The 20,576-nt window shown below is 38.3% G+C and overlaps 1 protein-coding gene across 1 annotated transcript; it reads right to left on the reverse strand.

Annotated features, from left to right (window-relative positions):
* Positions 1-279: 279 nt before the first annotated feature.
* On the reverse strand, positions 280-17,090 carry EDARADD (EDAR associated death domain). The gene is made up of 6 exons (XM_041485489.1): positions 17,031-17,090; positions 12,740-12,801; positions 11,503-11,542; positions 8,442-8,530; positions 5,567-5,612; positions 280-3,100 (listed from the first exon to the last, which is right to left on the reverse strand). Exons 1-6 carry the CDS (start codon positions 17,059-17,061, stop codon positions 2,724-2,726), a joined length of 645 nt encoding a protein of 214 aa, XP_041341423.1. The 5' UTR covers positions 17,062-17,090; the 3' UTR covers positions 280-2,723.
* Between the last annotated feature and the right edge of the window lie 3,486 nt (positions 17,091-20,576).

Consider the following 20,576-nt stretch of genomic DNA (forward strand, 5'->3'; position numbering starts at 1 on the left):
TTTAAAAAATGCATCTTCCTTTCTTCAACAGCAGTATGTGTTGCAAACTTAAGTGTTTTAAGGCATCATGAATTTCATCTATAAGGTATTTTTTACACAGAACAACTAATTGATAGTTCAGTAATTCCAAGGTGACTGGTGAGAAGGAAAACAGTGGTTTTCCTAGCTGTAATAAAAACAAATACAATAAAATCAAACATTGACAACTATATTTCTTCTAAAAATAGTACACATTAAAACAGAAGACATAATAAATTGAACACTCAGAAGCAATATCTTGTAAACAGATATAAAACTAAACAAAGAGTGTGTACATCTCCACTTATGCCATACAAGGAAGAAAATAAGTATTTCAAGTATAGTAATGAGTAATCCAGTGTGTGGTGAAGTTTAAGGCTAACATTTTCAACTGTCAGAGCTGAATTTATACATAATCCACCTATGACCGCTCAGAAGCAGCTTTATTTCCATCCAACATGAACTCTTGCATCTGACATTGACTTTTGAAGAGCTTCAAGGGATCAAACTCATCTTCACAAGACATCAGAGTTTCCTCAAAATTTTACAGGTTTTACCCAGAAATCAGGAAAAGGGGGAGATTTCAGTTGAACACATTAATTCAGGAATGCTACTGCACCATTTCATATTCCCGTTCTGATTCTTATGTGAGGATTCCAGCTCCTAGCTGGTCTGAATCTACCAAAGCACAGTATATTATAATACGTGGTATGTTATGGGAGGGAAAAGCTGTGTGCATACGTGCCAGCACTCATCACTCAGAAGAACAACTTAACACACAGACAGATCCTAAATCCTGCATGCAGTTAGCCCAAGGTATGGGAATTATGTTGGACAAGCTGCATTATGAGCTATTTGCACATTGGCAGTGGATGCCTCTGCAGGACCTGAAAGCAGCAGTCAGCCCAGCCACAGCAATAGTCCCCCAAAGCTGAATCTAGAGCATCTAACTCAAGATAGAAGAATATTAGTAAAAGTTATGAGCTGACAGACATCTGTTGGGAAACACCCACTCTTAGAAGAGAACCATTAAACACTTGAACTCCAGCCCCAACAAGACAGAGCAGTAAAATTTTCTCCTTAAAGTACAGCTAGAAAACTAGAGTTCTAAAGAGTAGCAGCTTTTTTTTTTTGAGGACTGGTTAAAAAAATTCATTACAAATTCCAGTGTTTTCTAAAAAAATTAAAAATTCAAACCTCAAATTTAGGTCAATTTCTTTACCCTGAAACAAGACTTTCAGCTTCTTGAAGTCACTAAAATAAAGCTAATTTTATGTCAGTCCAGAACAAGTGCCTGACTTGAAAATGTTAGTCTTTACTTCTAGCTCCTCTGTAACCGTATCACTCAGTATCTATAAGTAAGGTATTACTAGAGGTCCCTTTTCAAACTCTTACAGTAAGAAACTCAGCATACAGCACTAGACTTCCCTCAGCTTTGCTACTAATTCTTATTATTTCTACTCAAGAAAAGTAAACAGTGTATCAACCTGCATCCCGTTCTAGTTTTGCCCCACATCTTGACCAGTGCTTGGGTATATACACCTATGTACATACTACATTGTCTGAGATGTCAGAAGAATGGTGGGAAAAAGGCCAATTCTGAAACATTTTAAATGTAAACAGTATAACTCAGACAATCAAAATCCTTTAAAAAATCACTGTAAGTGCTTTAATAACCATCCACCTGGGCTGTAGGTGAATTCAGCTGTTCATTTTCCATTAGAGTGGCTTTAATCAATATATAGTGCTAGTTTCACACAAGACTGCAACTGCCTCGGGTAGGACAGAAAGTAGGCCAACCCACAGAACTGTAAAGAAAACCACAGCCTGTGAAAAAAGAAGTTACAGTCAATACTAACAATACCCTGTGGTGCCATCATCTCACACTTCAAAGTGAGAGGGATTTGATACCTGCACTCAGAGTGTACACTGTCTTTAAACCTTTGGAAAGCAATTTTAAACATAGAGCCTTTTAATTAGTTTTTTTGGCCCCTAAAGGTTATGGCTTGAAAAGTCTCTCTGAATTTCATGATTTCTCTTAGAGTAAATATATAGCCTATGATGTAGTAGCATGTGAGTAATTATTTTGTTTAACATCTGTTGTTGTTTAATGTCTACTCTTGTTCATAGAAGAGACTTAATTTGCTCAAATCTGATGCTGAATATTCAGTTAATTGTAACATTCAGATCCAAATTGCTGCCTGGAACACTGAGGTGTTCCTGTGCCAAAACCAGTGCCACAAAGCTTAAAAAACAACTAAAAAGGAAGAAAAAGATTCCACCTCATCTTCTACTAGGTAGAACATACAAAATTGTGCAAGGGCTACCAGTAAGACCAAGGGACTTGCCTTCTAACTGTGGCTTACCCAGTAACAACAGCACACAACTGATATGATGCACAACTGTTGCAGTAAAACAAGCGGTCAGGACTTTTCATTCCTTTTCTATTTAGGAAGGCTGTGAACAGCAGCAAAGAAACTGAAGGTATTTGCAGACTCAAGAACACAACCTGGATGATTCCATCCACTTTTGGAAGGCTATCTTTGCAACCCTGCGGGCATAAAGCCTACATTGTGTGTTCAGTAGATAAAGCTTACACAGTATACAAACCCTCAGTACAGGCTTTCTCTCTCTTGCAAGGGAAACTTCCAGTGTATAAGTGGTAGTCAGCATTTAACACGTACAGACTAACAACTTTCTTTGACCTAGAAGTCATTCTGGTAAGTTCTGTTCCCTCTCTTGGGCCATTCCTCCTCCACCCATTTCAGCAGCACTTTTACAACATCAATTCTCTTATAAAATTTACAGAGATCAATCAGCTGCTCCACAGTCCGGTCACTATTCCGTAGCAAGAATTCCAAGGTGGGACTTTGGGGCTTTTGTTCAAGGAAACACAATTCATCATAAGTCATCCCCCACTTGCTTGCTAAATTTCTCCAGTTTTTCACTGTTGGATGGCAGGGATCCAGCTTTAGCCTCACTGTGTACAACAAGTCCTCATCATTGAGCATGTCACTGATGGTTGGTGCACGGAATAAGCACAAGGAGCAGGTGACATTTTCCTTGCAGGTTTTCTTGAGATCTGCAGTGAAAACCATTACATGGGAAGAAATTAGGATCTATTGCTGTGGTATCATCAGGAACAAAATGTTGAAAGCATAAAGGGTTGAGGAGTATTAGGTTTCTTTGAATTCCTTCTGAAAAAGTCAGAATAGTGATATGCAATGCCTCTTCTCATGAATAACTCATTAAATTAACTTTCTAGAACTTCTCTCTTCACTACGCTCTAATCAAAAGCGGCTTTAATCAAAAAGACAGTAATTTTGAAAGTACCATATTTATACTTTTCCAGAAAAGACATAGGATTCAATGCAGTGTGTGAGCTAGGACAGTCCCCTTTTTTGTTTTTGGAACAACGTCTCTTCCTTGAATCTACCATAATGCCCACTTACATTACCAGCAGAATTATGTGTGCATTCTGTGCATCTTGTGTACTTGTGTTGTAGAATGAAGGAAAAGGTTTTGCATTTCTGAGCTGCTACCTTCATAACAAGATGAAATATGTGCACCAGGAGAATCTCTGCTGACAGATCCAAATACAGCTAACATCTAGTACTTAAACACAATGAAAAAAGTAGATATATTCCATTGCTTTGTAAGGGCTCTTGCAATAAAAACTGTCCCTGTTTTACCAACAAAGCCTATTTTAAATGTACATCATGAAAAGGAATAAAGTGCATACTCCTTCATATGAGAAAAACAAAAATACCAAGTTGCTGGAAAGAAGTGGTGATATGTTCTAAAATCTGCATCAAATACTGAAAATTGCCATTTAGAAATCTCCTACACACCATCTCCCCCAAAACTGGTAACAATGTGGTGCTATCAGACTATATTATATATTAATACCCCTTAAACCACATAGAAACCAATTTGAGTCATACCTCTAGTCAAACTCTTATACCTAGACCTTTAACACTGCAACAGTGCAGGACATTGTCTGAGCATTTTGGCTGCAGATATGACCTTAACTCTCCCTGCTCCTTTTTGAAAGCAGGGAGAATCTGGTATCTCCAAATAGTGGACACAGCCTAGAAGCTTTTCATAAAGTTTCTGTGCTCCAGCCTCATTGTACAGCTTGAAATAGGGAAGTAGCTAGTCTTACTTCAGACTAAACTCTGTGAAAAAGGGGCTGATAGCAATCAAAAGATTGATTAAAAACAACAGAAAACAGTGACACACAATTTACAAGTGCTGTATCAGAGGCCTGAACTGTACCTCTGGCAAAGGATAAATCTGGTAGTTAATGCCACCTACTCATAAGGACAACTGCATCTGTTCAGGCTCTTTGCTTGTGAAATTTTGTGGCTCTTTCTTTTAACATCAATTATTTATTTTCAGTAATTACTGTCAGATTGTGTAAAAATTCCAGAATATAATGTCTGCATGCATGTTCTATTTTATTTTTAAAGACAGAACAGGCTATTGCTAGTTTTGTAACATTGCTCATTGGATTGTTTTTTTAGCAGGCCAAGGACAACTTCTGAAGTTTTCAACAAGTTAGGACGTGCAGCAACAACACCGCTGCAGACACAACTTATACAAATGCTTAGATTCCCTGTTAAAGGGAAACATGTTCTGGTGACATCTTAGCTCACAGGTATTCCACAGGCCTTGCAGCTGTTCTCTGCAGGAATATGTATGTTAACTCTTCTGTTCTCCTTGTGCACCCTAAACTTGCTGAAGTGAGACAAAACTTTCTTGCTTTATTCATACCAACCTTTACTTATACAAACAAGGCAACATGAATATAATATAATCCAATCAAATTTCTGGCTGAGCTTACAGGGCAGGAGAGCACTCTATCTGAACTTCATCTTATTTACTCTGGCAGGGTTGCCAGGGTAAGTTTTGTCCCCAGTAGAAACAGGGGATAGAAGGGGTAAAGAAAACACCTCTGTAAAAGGGAACAGATATAAGTAAACAAAACCAAACCAACCTGCTTCTTGTGCTATACCATCTGGAAGACTATCAAAAGCATCATAAAGAATCCTGCTTGTCTAAGGTACTCCTGTGCTAGACACTGACAAACACTACCCAACTAATTGCATGATCCTAATGCTACCTGATAGGACAAGCTGCCTTACTAATAGGAAACTCTCAGTTTCTTACTGTTAGACTAAGAGAACTGTATATCATACACACACACCCCTCCCCAGCAGAACTCACTCAAATGATGGGATAAACACTCACAGCCTACTGCCAGCTTCTGCTCTCTCCTGACAGCTATTTACACATCACTTCCAAAGGCAGTGGTACTAAATGTATTTGGAAAGCCCAAGTTGCATATTTTGTATGGTCTTCATTATTGATCACCATCCTCTTAGAACAAAAGAGGAAGCTGTAAATTACACTGGTAAGGAAATGAGCTCTATAAGCACTAATTATCCAGGCAGTTATTTCTTATGACAAATAGCCATTTTTAAAAAAGCACTTTGAAATAAAACCTAGGAATAAAATATGGAGAACAATAAAGTTGACATATTACCTGAAAGTGATTTGTCAGTATGGTTTTGTGTGTCTTTGTCTTCTGGCTACAAAGCAGAAAACAAATATAAAGTAAAAATAAAACAATGTAATTGAACATCAGAATAAGTATTTGACTAATTTACAACTGGCAGGAGATTACTTAAAAGAATCCCAAGCTGCTTGTGAAGTCAGATAGGGAACATACATATAGTTTTGAGGAATTGCTAACAATCTGCAGTCTTTTCAGGCAGCATTTCCATGCTTTGGCTCATAAAACAGCCCTGTTGGTTGTAGGCACTGAACAACAGCGTTTTTATTAATGATATGCTATAGCATTGCATCTTTTGACTAACTCTCTCTAACTAACCCAAAAGTTATTTAACAATTCATATGGTTTGATTTAAAAGATTTTTAAAATGTTTTGCAATGCAAAAACCAAGAATTTTGTAACAAGCAGCAGTAAGGGATTGTTTTTTTGATCTAGGCAAAGTGGAAAATTTTTTTTACAAACTTCTTTATGTACATAGGAAGCTTTTATAGACAACAGGTGGACGCGAATATTTTTGCTGCTCACATCTAACCCTCTCTCCTATTTGAAGTTAACATTCCCTCAATTATGTTTTGTCTGCTAATTAAACATAATGAAATTACTTAGCAGCTGAGACTGTAACACACGTAACATTTAAATTCTACTGGTTAGCAACCTCTAAAAACTGGAAGGACAGCCCCTTGGTTGTAGAACTGTGGGGAAACTGCAGCTGCCCTTACTTTAACTATGCAGGTGTGGAGCCAGGTGAAATAGCTTTCTTCTGTTGAGGATTTAAAGATGAAAGTAGAAGGGGATTTTCCCCTTAGATAGCTGCAATGAAGTATTGTTGATCTTTTTATATTGTGTCATTCTTCTGAAACAGCAGGCTTCTTAATTTTGCAGGTTGTACATACAAACAAAAGTCAATATATGGGTAACAACATAGGGTAATAAGATACTTTAGTTCTACCTGCTACACCTTCTTTACTAAAAAATCCACTAAAAATAGAATACAGGCAATTTCAGTTGCTGTGGTGAACTTGCATGCATTCACAATCTAATTATAAAGAAGGTGAACTCTCTCCAAAATATTTACAGACTTCGTTAAGAGAGGAAAAATTTGCATACTGTTTTCAGTGTTTCTTTACTCCCTGAAAACTGCAAGACCACACATGCAACATCAAAATGTCTGCTGTCTGCTCAAGAGAGATCTAACACTGCACATGCCAATTGCAACTGAATAAGCCCTGCCATTATCTTCTAGCAGTTTACTTTTCTACCATGACAGCTTTATCTGGACAGCACTTTTAAAACACAAACTTGGCCTTCACGGCAACATGTGAGCACACAAAGTTAAAAAAAAATTAAATCTGAAGTTCCTGATTATAGTAACTGTCTCCACTCCCACAAATGCCTTAAAAAGGCAGAATGTTATTACTGAGCCTCAAGGAACAAATTCTCAGAAGACTAACTCATTAGGGAGAACGAGGAACTTCCCAGGATAGCCCAAAAAGAAACAAATTTTCAAAAGAAACAAATAAGCAAATCAAAAGAAACAAATAAGCAAATTAAAAAAAAAAAAAAAAAAAAAAAAAAATAAAAAGCAGATACTGTTCACTTAACTGCTGTCCTGAACTTAATTTCTCAGACTTTATCAATTCATTGAAGTTCAAACCTTACTGTGAAAGCCAATGCCTAAGTGCCTTTACGTCATTATACATGCCTTATGAGGCATAAAAAATATGAGTGGGTAGTACTGCAAAAAGTTCAAAGAAAAGCAGCGATACTTACCTGTGCCATGCATCTGTTTTCAAAATTCATATTTTTACTGATCAGTCATAATCCAATTTATCAAGTCAGATGCACTCAGGTTTATTCAAGATCATTTTCTTGTAATGTAATTGCAATAAGACAATGTAGTGTTACTTCCAGGGAAATGAAGGCATTAAGCAAGAACATTTTTTGCCCACAATGAAGAGCCAATCATCCTCTACAGGTCTAATCAAAGCCATACACTTATGTACAGTCTGAAGGTAAGCATAAAGTTTTCAGCTCTGTGGAACCATTACTACCCTAATACACTGAATTATCTTTATAGTGATTCTAAGCTGCCAATAAATGCTTTCTTCTTGATGATGGGAAGGAACAGTTACCTCCATCATCTGTGAAATGCATACCAAACCCATGTTTGTTTCTGATGGAATTCAGCTGGGACTCTGGCATTAGGAACTCCTTTTAATTCTTCATCTTGCTGGAAAATGCTCATTCATTTCTCTTCTCCAAGTTTTCTGCTCAACCCAAAGAGAATCAATTTGAAATTCAGCAAAAAACATTCACTTGAAAGATAATAACCATGGAGCATGGGAGTCACTCAGCATTGCCCTTCCTATGGTAATGAAAGATGTCACAAAAAGTGGACAATGTTTCATCTATGGGAAGAGCCGTGTTCCCAAAAATCAAAGCAAAACCATCTAATGCCTCCCTAAAGACAAAATCTAGGATTCCTTACTTCTTCACTTCTCTGCCTGGCTTTATTTTCACCAGGAAATATTTTCATCAGAGGGACATGTTAAAGCATGCATGACAAAACTTTAACACTTTGCTGGATCTTCTTCAGAACAGCCATACATTGATCAAAACCTATTCAAACTAAAAAGTACATGTTAATGATAAAATCATCTCTTTTTTTGCTCTTGTCCACAAAAGCCCCCTTTACTGAACTCTTGAAAAGAAAGCAGATTTCTGGTCTGTTTTACTGAATAATTTTGTGCTCTCCAGATACAGTCTGAAAATATACTTATTTGTTAACACATTTACTGAATTAACAGCAGTAACTTAGTTCACATTCAAGTATCATTTTTCTTACCTGTTGTATTAGGCCAGAATCTGATGTGAGGGTCTTGATGTTCACAGATGCAATTTCCAAAGTAACTTGATCTGTTAGGTATTCCTCATCTAAGGCAAAGAGCGTGAAACACTGGTCTTCCACTCACACACAAATTTAAATAGTAAGACTATCAAACAGAAATTATAGTATAGGTATCTAATATAAAAAATTTAACTCCATATCATGAGCTAACACTGGGAATTGCTAGATTAAAAGCCCAAAATGTTAAGTCAGCAGAGTCTGTAACAGTCATGCAGAGCACAAGTGTGAGAAGAAACATAATCCTTACAGAGATTAGATATTAAAGTAACAGTTGTTTTCTAAACAAACATCACACTATTTTTAAAGCAAGAGTCATGTTGTTCTTTCAGAAAGCTGACTACAGAATATTAACTAAACTAATAGAACAAAGTAGGCTGAAGATGTCACAAGTCACTCTAATTTTTGTTTTGCCTTTCTCATCACACTTAAAATGACAGCTAAAATAAGTACTGCATAAATATTTATCTTATATTCTGCCCCTTTGTGAACTGGACTCATCCTAGTGATTCCTACTACACAGGAATTTGCTGAAGCACTGAAATAATCCATTTCAAACTGTGTTTATCAACAGCCCTGGGAGTCCACTGAAAAGCACAGCATTCCCTAGTACAGCACAAACTCTGCTAACTTTTCAAGCATCACTTCAGCCCTCAAAATGGGATACAAAGGATACATAAACCCTTTGTGGACCTTGTGCACTCTGCATGATTAGTAAGGTCCTCCTCATCAAAATATTTGCATAATTCTCCTGAGTCAGGTGCTGACCAACCATTAACATAAGCTTAAAAAGAGTTATATTCTACATGTTTTTACACACAAGAATGCTCCATGGGGGTGACTACATTTTTAGTGCCGGTATGTTTCCATTTGTTGTTGGTTTAGTGGCCAGATCTCATTGAAGAACCTCTATTACCTTTATGAATCATCACATAACAGAAAGAATATTTTCTTAACTCACTCAAGAATCAAAGAATTCATCCTTACACTTGCAAGAAAAAGGAAACCAAAAATCACTATTCTCCTCTTTTTCTGGTTTTGTAAGACTGTTGGAAGATATTTCATCTCCAGTGATATCAATGTTTGGTAGAGGATCATCATTATTCTTTATGTCTGTACTTCCAGAGACAATGACAACAACAACAACCACCAAAAAAACACTACAAACAAACAAACAAACAAAAACCCACCAAAAAAGCCCCCTCCAAAATAAAGTCTGTCTGAAAATGCAAAGCATGGGCATCAAACCTGTGGAAATGATATGTGTGAAATTTGTTCTATATTTGAGTGGAAATAGTATTATCAAATCATGACAAACACTAAGGCGACCTCTGCAAGATAAGAAGTTCCCTCAACTCCATTTTATCTCCTAATCAGTAAAGGGTGCCAAGAACTTTAATAAGTTATGGCTCCAAAACAGCCCATTAATTAATTGACCAATAAAAGAAACAGACAGCCCCTCTCACCAATGTACTGTCTGTTCAAACATCAAATCTGAAACAAACATAATTGTGTGTTATACAGAATCAGACTGGCACATCTGTTGCAATTTTCAGTTGACAGAGTCATACCTCTAAGTTTTTATTTTTTATAGAAATAACTATGAAAAGCCATTCTCAGAGAAATAATGAAATTTACAGAAATGAACAGAATACTAAGAGGTATTTGTATCACATTCAGCTTCAAAGGGGAAATGTCAAGCTATATTAGTAATTACATCATCTTACACTTAGTAAGAGGAAGCAAAAATGAAAATTAAATATAAACCAAGTGCACTTCCTTTTTACAGAAAGTGCTGATCTTTCTACTTATGCCTTAGCTTTCCTTTTTAAATTAGGTGCATTTAGAATATGTAATTTTGGACTTTAAACAGCCCTGACAAATTTGAAATTTAGGAACTTATCAAATTAATTTTGAGGAGGATCTAATGAAACAGGTGAAATTAAAAAAAAAAAAAAAAAAAAAAAACAAGGAAAAGAATTTTCTAATGTAATTGCTTTGGTGCTAATAAACGATTTTGAAGGACCAAATCACCTGCCTGCAAATAAAAAGAAACTAGTTTATGACGTCAAATAGTCTTTATCCCACATGATCCTTCCCTGCTGAGCAACACTTCTGAAGAGTGCTCATTTCCTCTGCCTAGCTTTCTCAAGCCCCAGAATAATCCCCAACTTTTCTTTAACCCCAATGCTCCCACTCGTCAGCACAAGTTTCCATTGTGACAAGCCTGGTTTCCTGTGGCTGTCCCACTGCAGATCTGCTGTGCAACACAGGATGGAGAACACACTACCTGCAGAGTGCTCCTCAAACAAGCCCCTGCCATTGCATTCCCTGGACAAAACTCAACGGCAAAGCCTGGGATGACAACAAAAAACCCGCCCCACACATCAAGGAAACATAAGGAGGATATTCACACTGTGTAATCCATGTATTTTTCTTCAGAACCTGCACTCCCTCACTCCATTTTCAGCAAGGAGAGGCAGGAACTTGTGCAGAGTAGACCTAATAGTAGGTTCCCCAGTAGAAGGTATTAACATCAGCTGAAGGTAAAAGATGGCACAAAGAGTTTGACTGGTTACAAGGCAGGGAATGCAGTCAGAGGCAAAAGAACTGAAAGGTATTTCTTGATTTTATTTCTAAAAACATGAAGGTACTGGTAATCCCTTCAAAGTCACCATCTAACATTATGATTTCTCTACCACCTTTTGTCTGAACCCTGTCTTTCAATGGCACCACTGGATTTTCCTTTCAGATCAAGAACCCAGGTCTTCTGATGATAGTTTTAGAGTGATTTTAAGATCAAACCTAAACTTGGGAAGGAAATTTCAAAAGTTAAATATACACACCAAACTGACATCAAAAATAAAGAGGGCATTACATTTAAAACACAAATATGTAGCAAAAGTTATGAGTATTTTAATCTGCTGGGTAACACCACTGGTTTTATTGCAGATAGCAACACATCAATGATATCTGAACAGACAGAATTCACAATACCTACCTTTAGGTACTCCTGTGTCTTGGACAGGATATTTTTCTGTCTGTCACAAAAAGGCAAGAAACACAATGTTTATTATTTTGAGTGCAATTGTGCTGGGGAAGGAAAGAGTATTTATATGCTCTTTAATTATTATTTCATTTTGTAAGTGCATAATTATAATTGTATCTCTCAAGTTGCTACTAGTTGATCTGTTCACCATCAGATACAGCAACACTCTTCTGTGGGAAACTGAGATGCTACTAACACTGCTGATTAGCACTTTAAGAAGCAATAAAGATTGCTCCTTTGTGACAGTATTTTTAAAGCTATTTTTAGTGAAAAAGCAGAGTTCAGAAAAAGAAATTTTGTACTGAAGTAGCAACGTAATCTTGAAAAGGTAAGGCATGCCAGGAGGAACAGACATGACTACAAATTCTCTTTTAGCAGATTAAGCTTTTAATAAAATGTTACTGCCTTGAAATAAAAAGAAATATTTTCCCCTTCTGCTCTAAACTTACATAGCTGATTAAGAAGCAACAGGAAGCTATTATTACTGAGCTTAAGGAGACAGCTACTGATTCCTGGGCATGACATAACTTATTATTTTATCTGACATTTACCTCCTTCCCTATGGCCCTCGCCCTTACGTGAAAGTAGGTGTGGCTTTTACAGAAAGCCACATTTTAAAATGTTTTCACAGAATTTCCTATTACTCCCACCTGGGCAGGAGCCTGGGATGTTTGAGATCCCAACACAAGCGGTGCTCGTGAGCCAGCGCGCACCAGAGGGTGCGGTTTGGTCCCTCCCAGGCTCAGCCGGGCCTGCCTAAGGCACCGCTTTTGAATCCTATCTTTCCATGACTTCAAATCAGCTACAGGAAGTAATAATAGCTTAGTAGTGTTAAAATTTTAAGCCCTAACTGGGTTATTTTATCCATTCAAACTATGTAGACAGAAGAATGTCAGCACTAATTTTTTTCAGTTGCTGGGGCTTTTTTAAATTAAAGAGATGTCACTGCCACAGCCTTTGGAGGTTATCCATGGGCAGCTCTGCTGATAATACCACCCAGTTCAGCTGATGCACCTGTTGGTAGTTTTATTTACACTTTGACTGCATAGATTAATTTATTAAGGTTTTTTGTGCAGTCATACAGATAAGCAAAATCTTGTATATACACTCACAGTGTGAGTTAGCATCTCACTGTTTTTTCTCACTGTGGCATCACGTAATCATAGAGAGCTAGACCAGAAACACACACCATTGTTAAGGAAAGAGTGCTCGGATCCGTATCCTCCACTGGCTCTTTTGCTGCATGATCGGCTGGAAAAAAGAAAACTTTATCACTGCATAGTCATTAAAGTATTTCTGCCAATTCATATTTTGCTTCTTTGCTTGACTAAGGTAAAACACAACTATACAGCCATTACATGAATTATGTCATATTTCTACAAGAAAACATGACAAACTGGAAAATGTCAGAACTACTAGCACAGACATTAGAAACTAGAAACTAGATGTTATAAGGACACCCAACTCTAACCTAACAAAAGATAAGACTTCAACTAAAATCTCAAAATATCTTTAGTGAAAAAAAATCACAAAACATGACAGCAATAAATACTAAAATTCAGTAAATTTTCTAAAAGCTAAGTTCTGTTCTCCTATTGACAGCATTAAAATGTTTCCTCAAAGAAATAATTCAAACAGGAAACTAACATACCCACTACAACAAAAATTAATACTAGAATAAACACCAGATTACAATAGAAAATTGAAAACACTAATTAAAAAATATTTGAGCAAAATGTTTATTATTTGCATACAACAGAACAGTAAAATTCAACTATATTAATATCAAGAGAATCAAAACATGTATCTTCAAAGTACCTGCAGGTGAATCAGAAAATGTTAACCCCTCTGCATCAATGGCTAAATTGACAAATACTAGTGGGATACTGACCACAAGTACACTGAGAATGTGAAACAAATCTCATACAGAAGACAGGATTCACAAAATTATTCCTATAATTTAATATCATCCTGACATATTTTTCAGAAATCTCTTCTGTTGATAAGAATAAATGTTTTCAAAAATTGAAAAACATTTTAAATTATGCAGTAAGATCTTTATTCTTGTCACTCTTACTCTAAAAGTCACTTACTGCAAGTAACATTAAGTTTTCAGCTGCAACAAGTAAGACATGATTGTAATCAGTATTTGGTGATTACCTTCTTTGGAATATAAAAACCAGTAGAATTAGAATAGAGTCACAGACATTAACTACAAAGCACACATTATAAACACTGAGCCCCAAAACAGAACAGAAGTTTCACAGACAGTATTCCAACCAGCTCAAATTTAGCATAGTTGCTTATTTGGGGACCCACTCCTACAAATCCACTCAATACAACAGAACAAGCTGAAGCAATAACCAATGCAAGACAGCACAATAAACTGAAAATAAAAAAGGTGACAGCAGTAGGACAGAGTTGTTCTCTCTCCTGTTTCTGTGAGGCAGCTCCACCAGCAGCAGTTCCAGGGTGTCCCTGAGATTCCAGGTAAAACCTTTCTCAGTGCTACAGCCCCCAGGAAATCCACAGGCATTGTCCAGGCAGGTGGAATATGATCAGAGGGGCAGATGACAAAGGCTGAGCAGAGTTTAAAAGATGTTTAAAAAAGGCAGGGGCCTATGAAACTGCAGTTGAGCATTGTTCACACTGCAAATTAGGAGGCCCATATGCAGAAGAAGAAAACTAACTAACTAACTAAACCCCTATGTTCTTGTCACGTGTCTTTTTTTGGTACATATGAAATCCCTGCTCCAGAAACATGGTATTAACAAAATGTTCTGGATAAAGCCTGCTCTGATAGCAAGTCAGCACAAACTCTCAGATGCAGAGAAGTTCAGAGTCACTGGGACATGGGAAAATACAATAAACTGGCATAAGACATTGCTTGAAGGTAGGGCCAAAAATAGAGGCTTCTAGTGGGAACTGCAGTGGAAAGCTTCAGAGGAACTGGGCAAAGAGAAGCCCACCCAGTAAAGGAGAGCTGAAAAACAAGGAGGTACTGGGAGCCAAAGAAAGGCTCTAGGGAAGAAGGCCAGCCCAGACATCCCTAGTCTCACCATTTTTCACTCAAAGCCAGTGGCAAAGCATGCACCTTATTGTTGGTTTATTGTGGAGGCCTTTCAGCTCCTCCTTACAGATTCTTAGATGAATTAAAAAAAAAACCAAAAAACAAAAAACAAACAAACAAACAAAAAAAAAAGCAACCAGCCAAACAAACAAAACAACAAAACAACCCCCAGAACTTCCTTTTTCCCATGTAAGAGAAGCCTTGAGGCAGGTGAAGGCAGACCCCACAGAACATCCATGCTTTGGTGAGCCTCACTTAGCTATGTAAGGGCTCTGTCCTCTATTCTCTGTTGTTACATCTTCATGATGCCACCAAGGCACATTTTAACACTGGTAACTTACTTTCCACAATCCAAAGGGAAGCACTGAAAAATTGGAGAAGCTCAGAGAATACAGGCATTTGAAACAAGGATTTGACAGACCCACGTGTGGGTGGTCAAGAGGTGATGGGGTACAAGGGTGGTACCTCTCAATCCTGCTTTCTAGGTCTTACACATAAACACCCAGTCATGGGAATCTGCACCTTTCTTGCTTAGCATCCATCCTGAACATTTTAAAGTTGTATTTCATTTCCTATACCTCAATTGCTTCCATTTATTTAATAGTTCTTTATGAAGAATAGTAATTTCCATTGTTTTATTTAGGTTGCAGAGTACTACCAAGTCCTCAGTTTTTTTCTAAGTGGCATGTATGTGTGTGAATATTTGCACCTAAGATTAAAGACTCCACATTCTGGGCTGCAGATGATTCATCAGGGTCTTGTTGACCACTCATAGCAGGCAGATAATCTGAAAACCACAGACCTGGTATTTTATTGTGAATAAGGTAATTTGAATGTCCTTTCTCTCTTTCCCACACGTATTTGCCCCAGCATTCTACAGCTCATGTCATAGAGCTGTGCTGGTGCACAAAGCACTAGAGAGGAAAGTTCTGTGTTTATCTCAGATGTAAACCATCCACAGTTTTTCATGCTGACAGGCCAACAGGAACTGAAGGTATCATCTGACTGACTGTCTGATTTCATGGTTACTTTGACAGACAGCTTCATAACAACATTACCGGGATCCCTCACAAAATCACTACAACTGTACTCGCCCCAACAGGATACAGCCAACAGACCACATTTACTTCCCCACACTTCTGCAGGGAGCCACAAGTGAGTTGACTCAGATGGACATAAATCAGCATGTGCACATTGACTAGGACAGACATAAATCAGGTTCAGTGGTTGCTCCTCAGGTTCATTTCTGCCACACAGCACCTGTATACAGCTCTGCCAGGGCCCATCCAGTATGACCTGTCTGCAAGAAGAGCAGCAGACTTGCCCACCTTTCATTCTGCCCAATAGTGCTGCTATAATGGGATGCAATGCTCTGCACTTACCAGTGCAAACAGTTTTTCTGCTTTTCACCTTTGCACCCTTCAGGAAGTCTGAAAGCGAGTTTTAGAGACCTCAGGATTTTGACTTTTAAGCAGGAGGGGGTTCACAAAACACCAAGCAGCAGAGACAGTGTTCTCTGTTACAGTTTTACTCTGCAACCAAGTCTTGACTGTGTTGTGAGTAGCGAGTGAAGCACCTAAGATCGGCTGTAGTTACATAGTTCAACCATGCATGTAAGACCTTTTCCACACCAAGGCTAGGCAAACACATTAATAACTTAACTTAGCACAACTTAAACAAGTAATCAGTCTAATACTAATGTTGCTCATAGAGATGAACTCTTTGACTAAACACAAATAAAAATGTTGCTTTGACTAGAGGCACATGAATTTTAGATTTGAATAGGAGGAGAGGATATGGCAAATTATACTAGAATATTCAGTACCCTGAAAAGCTCAGGTCCATCAGCACTTGTGCATTTTTGTTTACTGTCAACTACTCAAAACTTTGTCCCTGTCTGAGCAGACAGCCATGGAAAACTCTGTGATGCTGCACACCGCAGGTGAGGTGCTTAAAAGTCATTTGCACCATTACCATTACTATGTAAGCTAATGCACGTGGACTTCATAGCCACCCGAGCTCTGGGCTTCTAAGGAATCGTATTTTAAAAGGTATTTTGAACATGCTGCTAACCAGCGCAAACTAACGTACACGCTAAATACTGGAGCAGGCTTGACAAGACAAGTTACACTAAATCACACCAGCAGAGCACATGATAAATTATTACCATACTTAACTGGCGTGTGTGGAGGGGGAAGGGAGAAACTTAAAAACTTTTCAGCCCGGCCGGGTCTGCGCTCCTCGCCTGGCTCCCAGGAGCCGCGGTCCCGGGTCTGCCCGGCCCGGGATGGGCGCCGCGGGCCGCACCCCGCGCATCGCCTGTCCCGGCCTGCCGGGGGCCCCGGCAGCGGCCGCCGCCCCTCGGGGCATCCCCGCCCTCCCACCCGGCTCCCCCCGGCGCCGGCCTCACCTGGGGGCAGCGGGTCCTGCGGAGCGGCCATGGGGCGCGGCGGGTCCCGGGGCGAGGAACGCGACGTGCCCGGAACCGCCGCCCCGCCGCGCCGCCCCCTTCCTGCGCCGCCCCGCCGCAGGTAGGGCGCTCCCGGCAGGGATGGAGCAGGCAGGTCGGTCCCACCCAAGGCCGTCGAAAGCGCGTCCGCCAGGAGCCCGCATTTCCCAGCGGGACATAGCGCGGATAGGTCGGGTTAAATCCTCCGTGCGGGAGGTGCTCTCTGAGTGAAAACCCGGTGTTTCACTAGAGCACAGACACGGGCTGCACGTACTGCTCGTCAAGTAGTGCTACTTCGGATCTAAAAGTGAGCTACTTCAGCAATATGAAATCAAGTGCTCGCTGTCCTGTTCTTGCGGACATTTACGAGCCTAAATCACCGCCTTCCGACAGAGAAGGGTGGTCTCCGTTAGGGCTTAAGGTGCAGTCACAGGTGGCTCAACGTGTACGGACAGAGTTTACAAACGCAAGTACTGCAAAGCAACAATCATAAACTGCACTGGTTCCTCACAGATACTTAAAATTTTTCCTCTTATGCTACAGGCAGATCCGATGCCATGAGGAAGTAAAATCTTTGGATGCAATTGCTTTGGAACCCGACTGTCATCTCTGGCAAATTCTCTCACTTATGGTTTTGATGTAAGTAATACAGGCTTCTTAAATGGGGTCTGTGCATGAAATCGAGCTCTAAATAAGATATTTTGTGTATTGCTATTTAGTGTACAATACAAGCAAAAGAAGACAGCACAACTGAATTTACCATTATAAAGATCAATTTTATGAGCCACCTGGTTTATTTATTAAAGAGGTAAATTTACAAACAGATTCTGTTCTGTTACACTGAGAGAGCTCCAATTCAGCCAACTGGCTTACACTGGCATAACTAAAAGTAGCCTTTGGTCCATTAAGCATTACAATTGAGTGCTTTTCCATGGATTATTTTTCATCTCTTGTGCATGTCACAAATAATAATTTTTTAAAGTGATACAGATTAAATTGCTCTTATTTCCACAATTTAAATTGATGACGGTAGCTGTCATCCTGTTGTCATGAACAAGTATTTCTCACACTGCAGCCTGGAAAGGGCAGGGTGGGGATGTGGAATGCACCACCACACCTGTAATTTGTTTTTTAGCTAACATCAGTAATATTGATGTTTTTTGATTATTTTCTTACTGAATTTCATCTGAGATAAATGGAGGCTCCACCACTGGGTTATACACACAAACATACATATCTCTATATATCTTAATCTCCAAGGTGCAGCTAACAGATCACTAAGATTTCTGCAATTCATGATGTGCAAAAAACAAAGATTTTTTTTTTTTTTAGATCTGTCATTGGAGTCCAACTGTTCAAGGGGTCAGTTACCTCTCATTTCTTCCACATTCCTATTAAAACTCATTCTCAAAAAATAAGGGCTTACTTTAAAAAGGTAACAGCAAATGAAATTAGAACTAAAACTGCTGATTCTGTGTGTTTCTCTAGATTTCCTTAGCAGCACAAGGGTTTTGGTGATGGATGATTAGGCTGAAAGCAGAAGTGTATTCTTACCTACACAGCTCTGCACAAATGCTATACTAATTATTGGAGTCTCTTTTATAACTGTGAGGAATGATACAGCCACAGTAGAGCTAAGAATGTTCTAGACTCATCAAACCTGTCAAATTTATGCTTCAATTAAATGAATGTCATGTCTATCCTGAGGACTTCCCATGTAGGTATTGCCTCTGTGTGCTGTTCAAAAATTACTGAACTTTACCCAAAAGTAGACACAGTGACTGCAAAAACTTCGGGGAAAGATATTTACAACCTACATAAAAATGTATCCGTTGACTTCCTTCAAAATATCCTGGTGTACTATTGTCACACAGATGGCTGTAAACAACAGAAGGCTACAAAACACCGGTGCTGGGGGCTAAGTCAGGTTTTACAATCAACATGGCATTTACTCTTCTCATAACTTACAATCTGTAATCTTCCTACATGAGGATTAAAAAAATTATTTCAGTAAGCAGTAGCAAAGTTTTTTTTTAGTGGAACAACACTTGTTCCAGTAGCCAAAACTGGTTAATGTTGCTCAAAATCATGTATTTTAAGAATATAAATATTTATATCTGTAAATTAGATTGGCTTTTCAATTTGAAGCAGATTTTTAAAAAAAATTATTTACAGAGAACTCTTTAAAATAATGAAATTTAATAATAGAAATGAATAGTCTAGATAATATTACTGCCTTAAAACTAAGGTTAGTGATCATAATTTAACAGTTTTTCCATAGTACTGAAGGAGGAGACTGCAATTACTTACAATTATCTCTAGAGTACTGATAACAGTACAGATTAAATTGGCTGTTGGATGCCTGTTCTTGTATCAGTCTTTAATAAATGTTGTCGAAGTCTTTGTTACTTAGCCAACTGACTAGTGCAGAAAGCCAGCAATTATTTTGGCAAAACAAAACACAACCATATCATAAAAGTTAAGTCCAGAATGATAACTTTAAGCAATGGCATTCCATAGAACGCTGGATTAATCTTCTCAACACATTTCTAAACCTAAGTACTATCTGTACCTTATCTTGCTATAACCCTATAAGCTACTAAATCCAGCATAGCTAATTATAATGGGAAGAGTTCAGAATTTTGTCAATTTCCCCTCAAATGCAGAATTAGTAATTTCAAATAGTTTTCACAAATCAAGTCTGTGCAGATCTCCTCTCACTCCTTTCCTCTTGGCCCCATCAAAAAACCCAGCCATATTTGATGACAGAGGCTTTTCTCAAAGATCTACAAACTATCTGGTAATATAGAGCTGGAGAATTTTTTGTTTGAAATAGCAATTAACACAGTCTCAAGGGGCTTCCCACCTTCTGAGCATAAGACTGCAGACAAAACCAAGGACAATATATTCCTCTCCAGAAAAATATACATCACCACAACAAAAAGAAAAACAAAACCATACACATACAACACTCCCACCACCCAAAAAAACCCAACTAAACAAACAAAAAAAAAAACCACCAAAACATTTTTTCCAGTTTATCCTCTGTAGTTTTTCCACGTGGAAATAAAGAGTTTTTGTTCCAGATCACAAAAGCTACTATAACACAGGGGATCAGTAATATTCCCTTGACACAGGTTGCCAATAGTCATGGTAACTGTGGGCCTGCCAAAATCACACAGCAACCTTATTTATTCTTCCTCATCTGTTTGCTTTCTACATTTCAAATATCTTCACTTAAGGAAATTCAGATTGAGTAAAATGTCTCTGTGTAAACATAAACTCTTCACCTCTCCTGTATTTCAGGAGATTTAGGAAGAAATCTCCCTGCATTTTCTCTCCCAGTATCTTATAGATATCTTTTAATTGTCAGCAGCTTCAGACTGCTGCTAGAAAAGTTCTTGAAAATTCTGAGACTGCTTTGGAGAAGGGATAATTAACCAGCAGCTAAAAAAGTTAAAATTACTTTCTTTGTCAATAATGATATTGGTCTGCTCTTTATACTTC

Source organism: Pyrgilauda ruficollis, unplaced genomic scaffold (assembly GCF_017590135.1).
Source record: "Pyrgilauda ruficollis isolate IOZ18807 unplaced genomic scaffold, ASM1759013v1 scaffold70, whole genome shotgun sequence".
NCBI classification, from domain to species: Eukaryota; Metazoa; Chordata; class Aves; order Passeriformes; family Passeridae; genus Pyrgilauda; species Pyrgilauda ruficollis.

What these genes read in the sequence shown, in the direction of transcription:
- EDARADD (XM_041485489.1), bottom strand. Translation starts at nt 17,061, where the DNA reads ATGGCCGCTCCGCAGGACCCGCTGCCCCCAG. An exon ending in AGACACAGGAGTACCTAAAG is followed by an intron (nt 8,531 to 11,502) that starts GTAGGTATTGTG and finishes TCTTTGCCTTAG; the next exon opens with ATGAGGAATACCTAACAGAT. An exon ending in ATTCTGGCCTAATACAACAG is followed by an intron (nt 5,613 to 8,441) that starts GTAAGAAAAATG and finishes TCTGCTTTGTAG; the next exon opens with CCAGAAGACAAAGACACACA.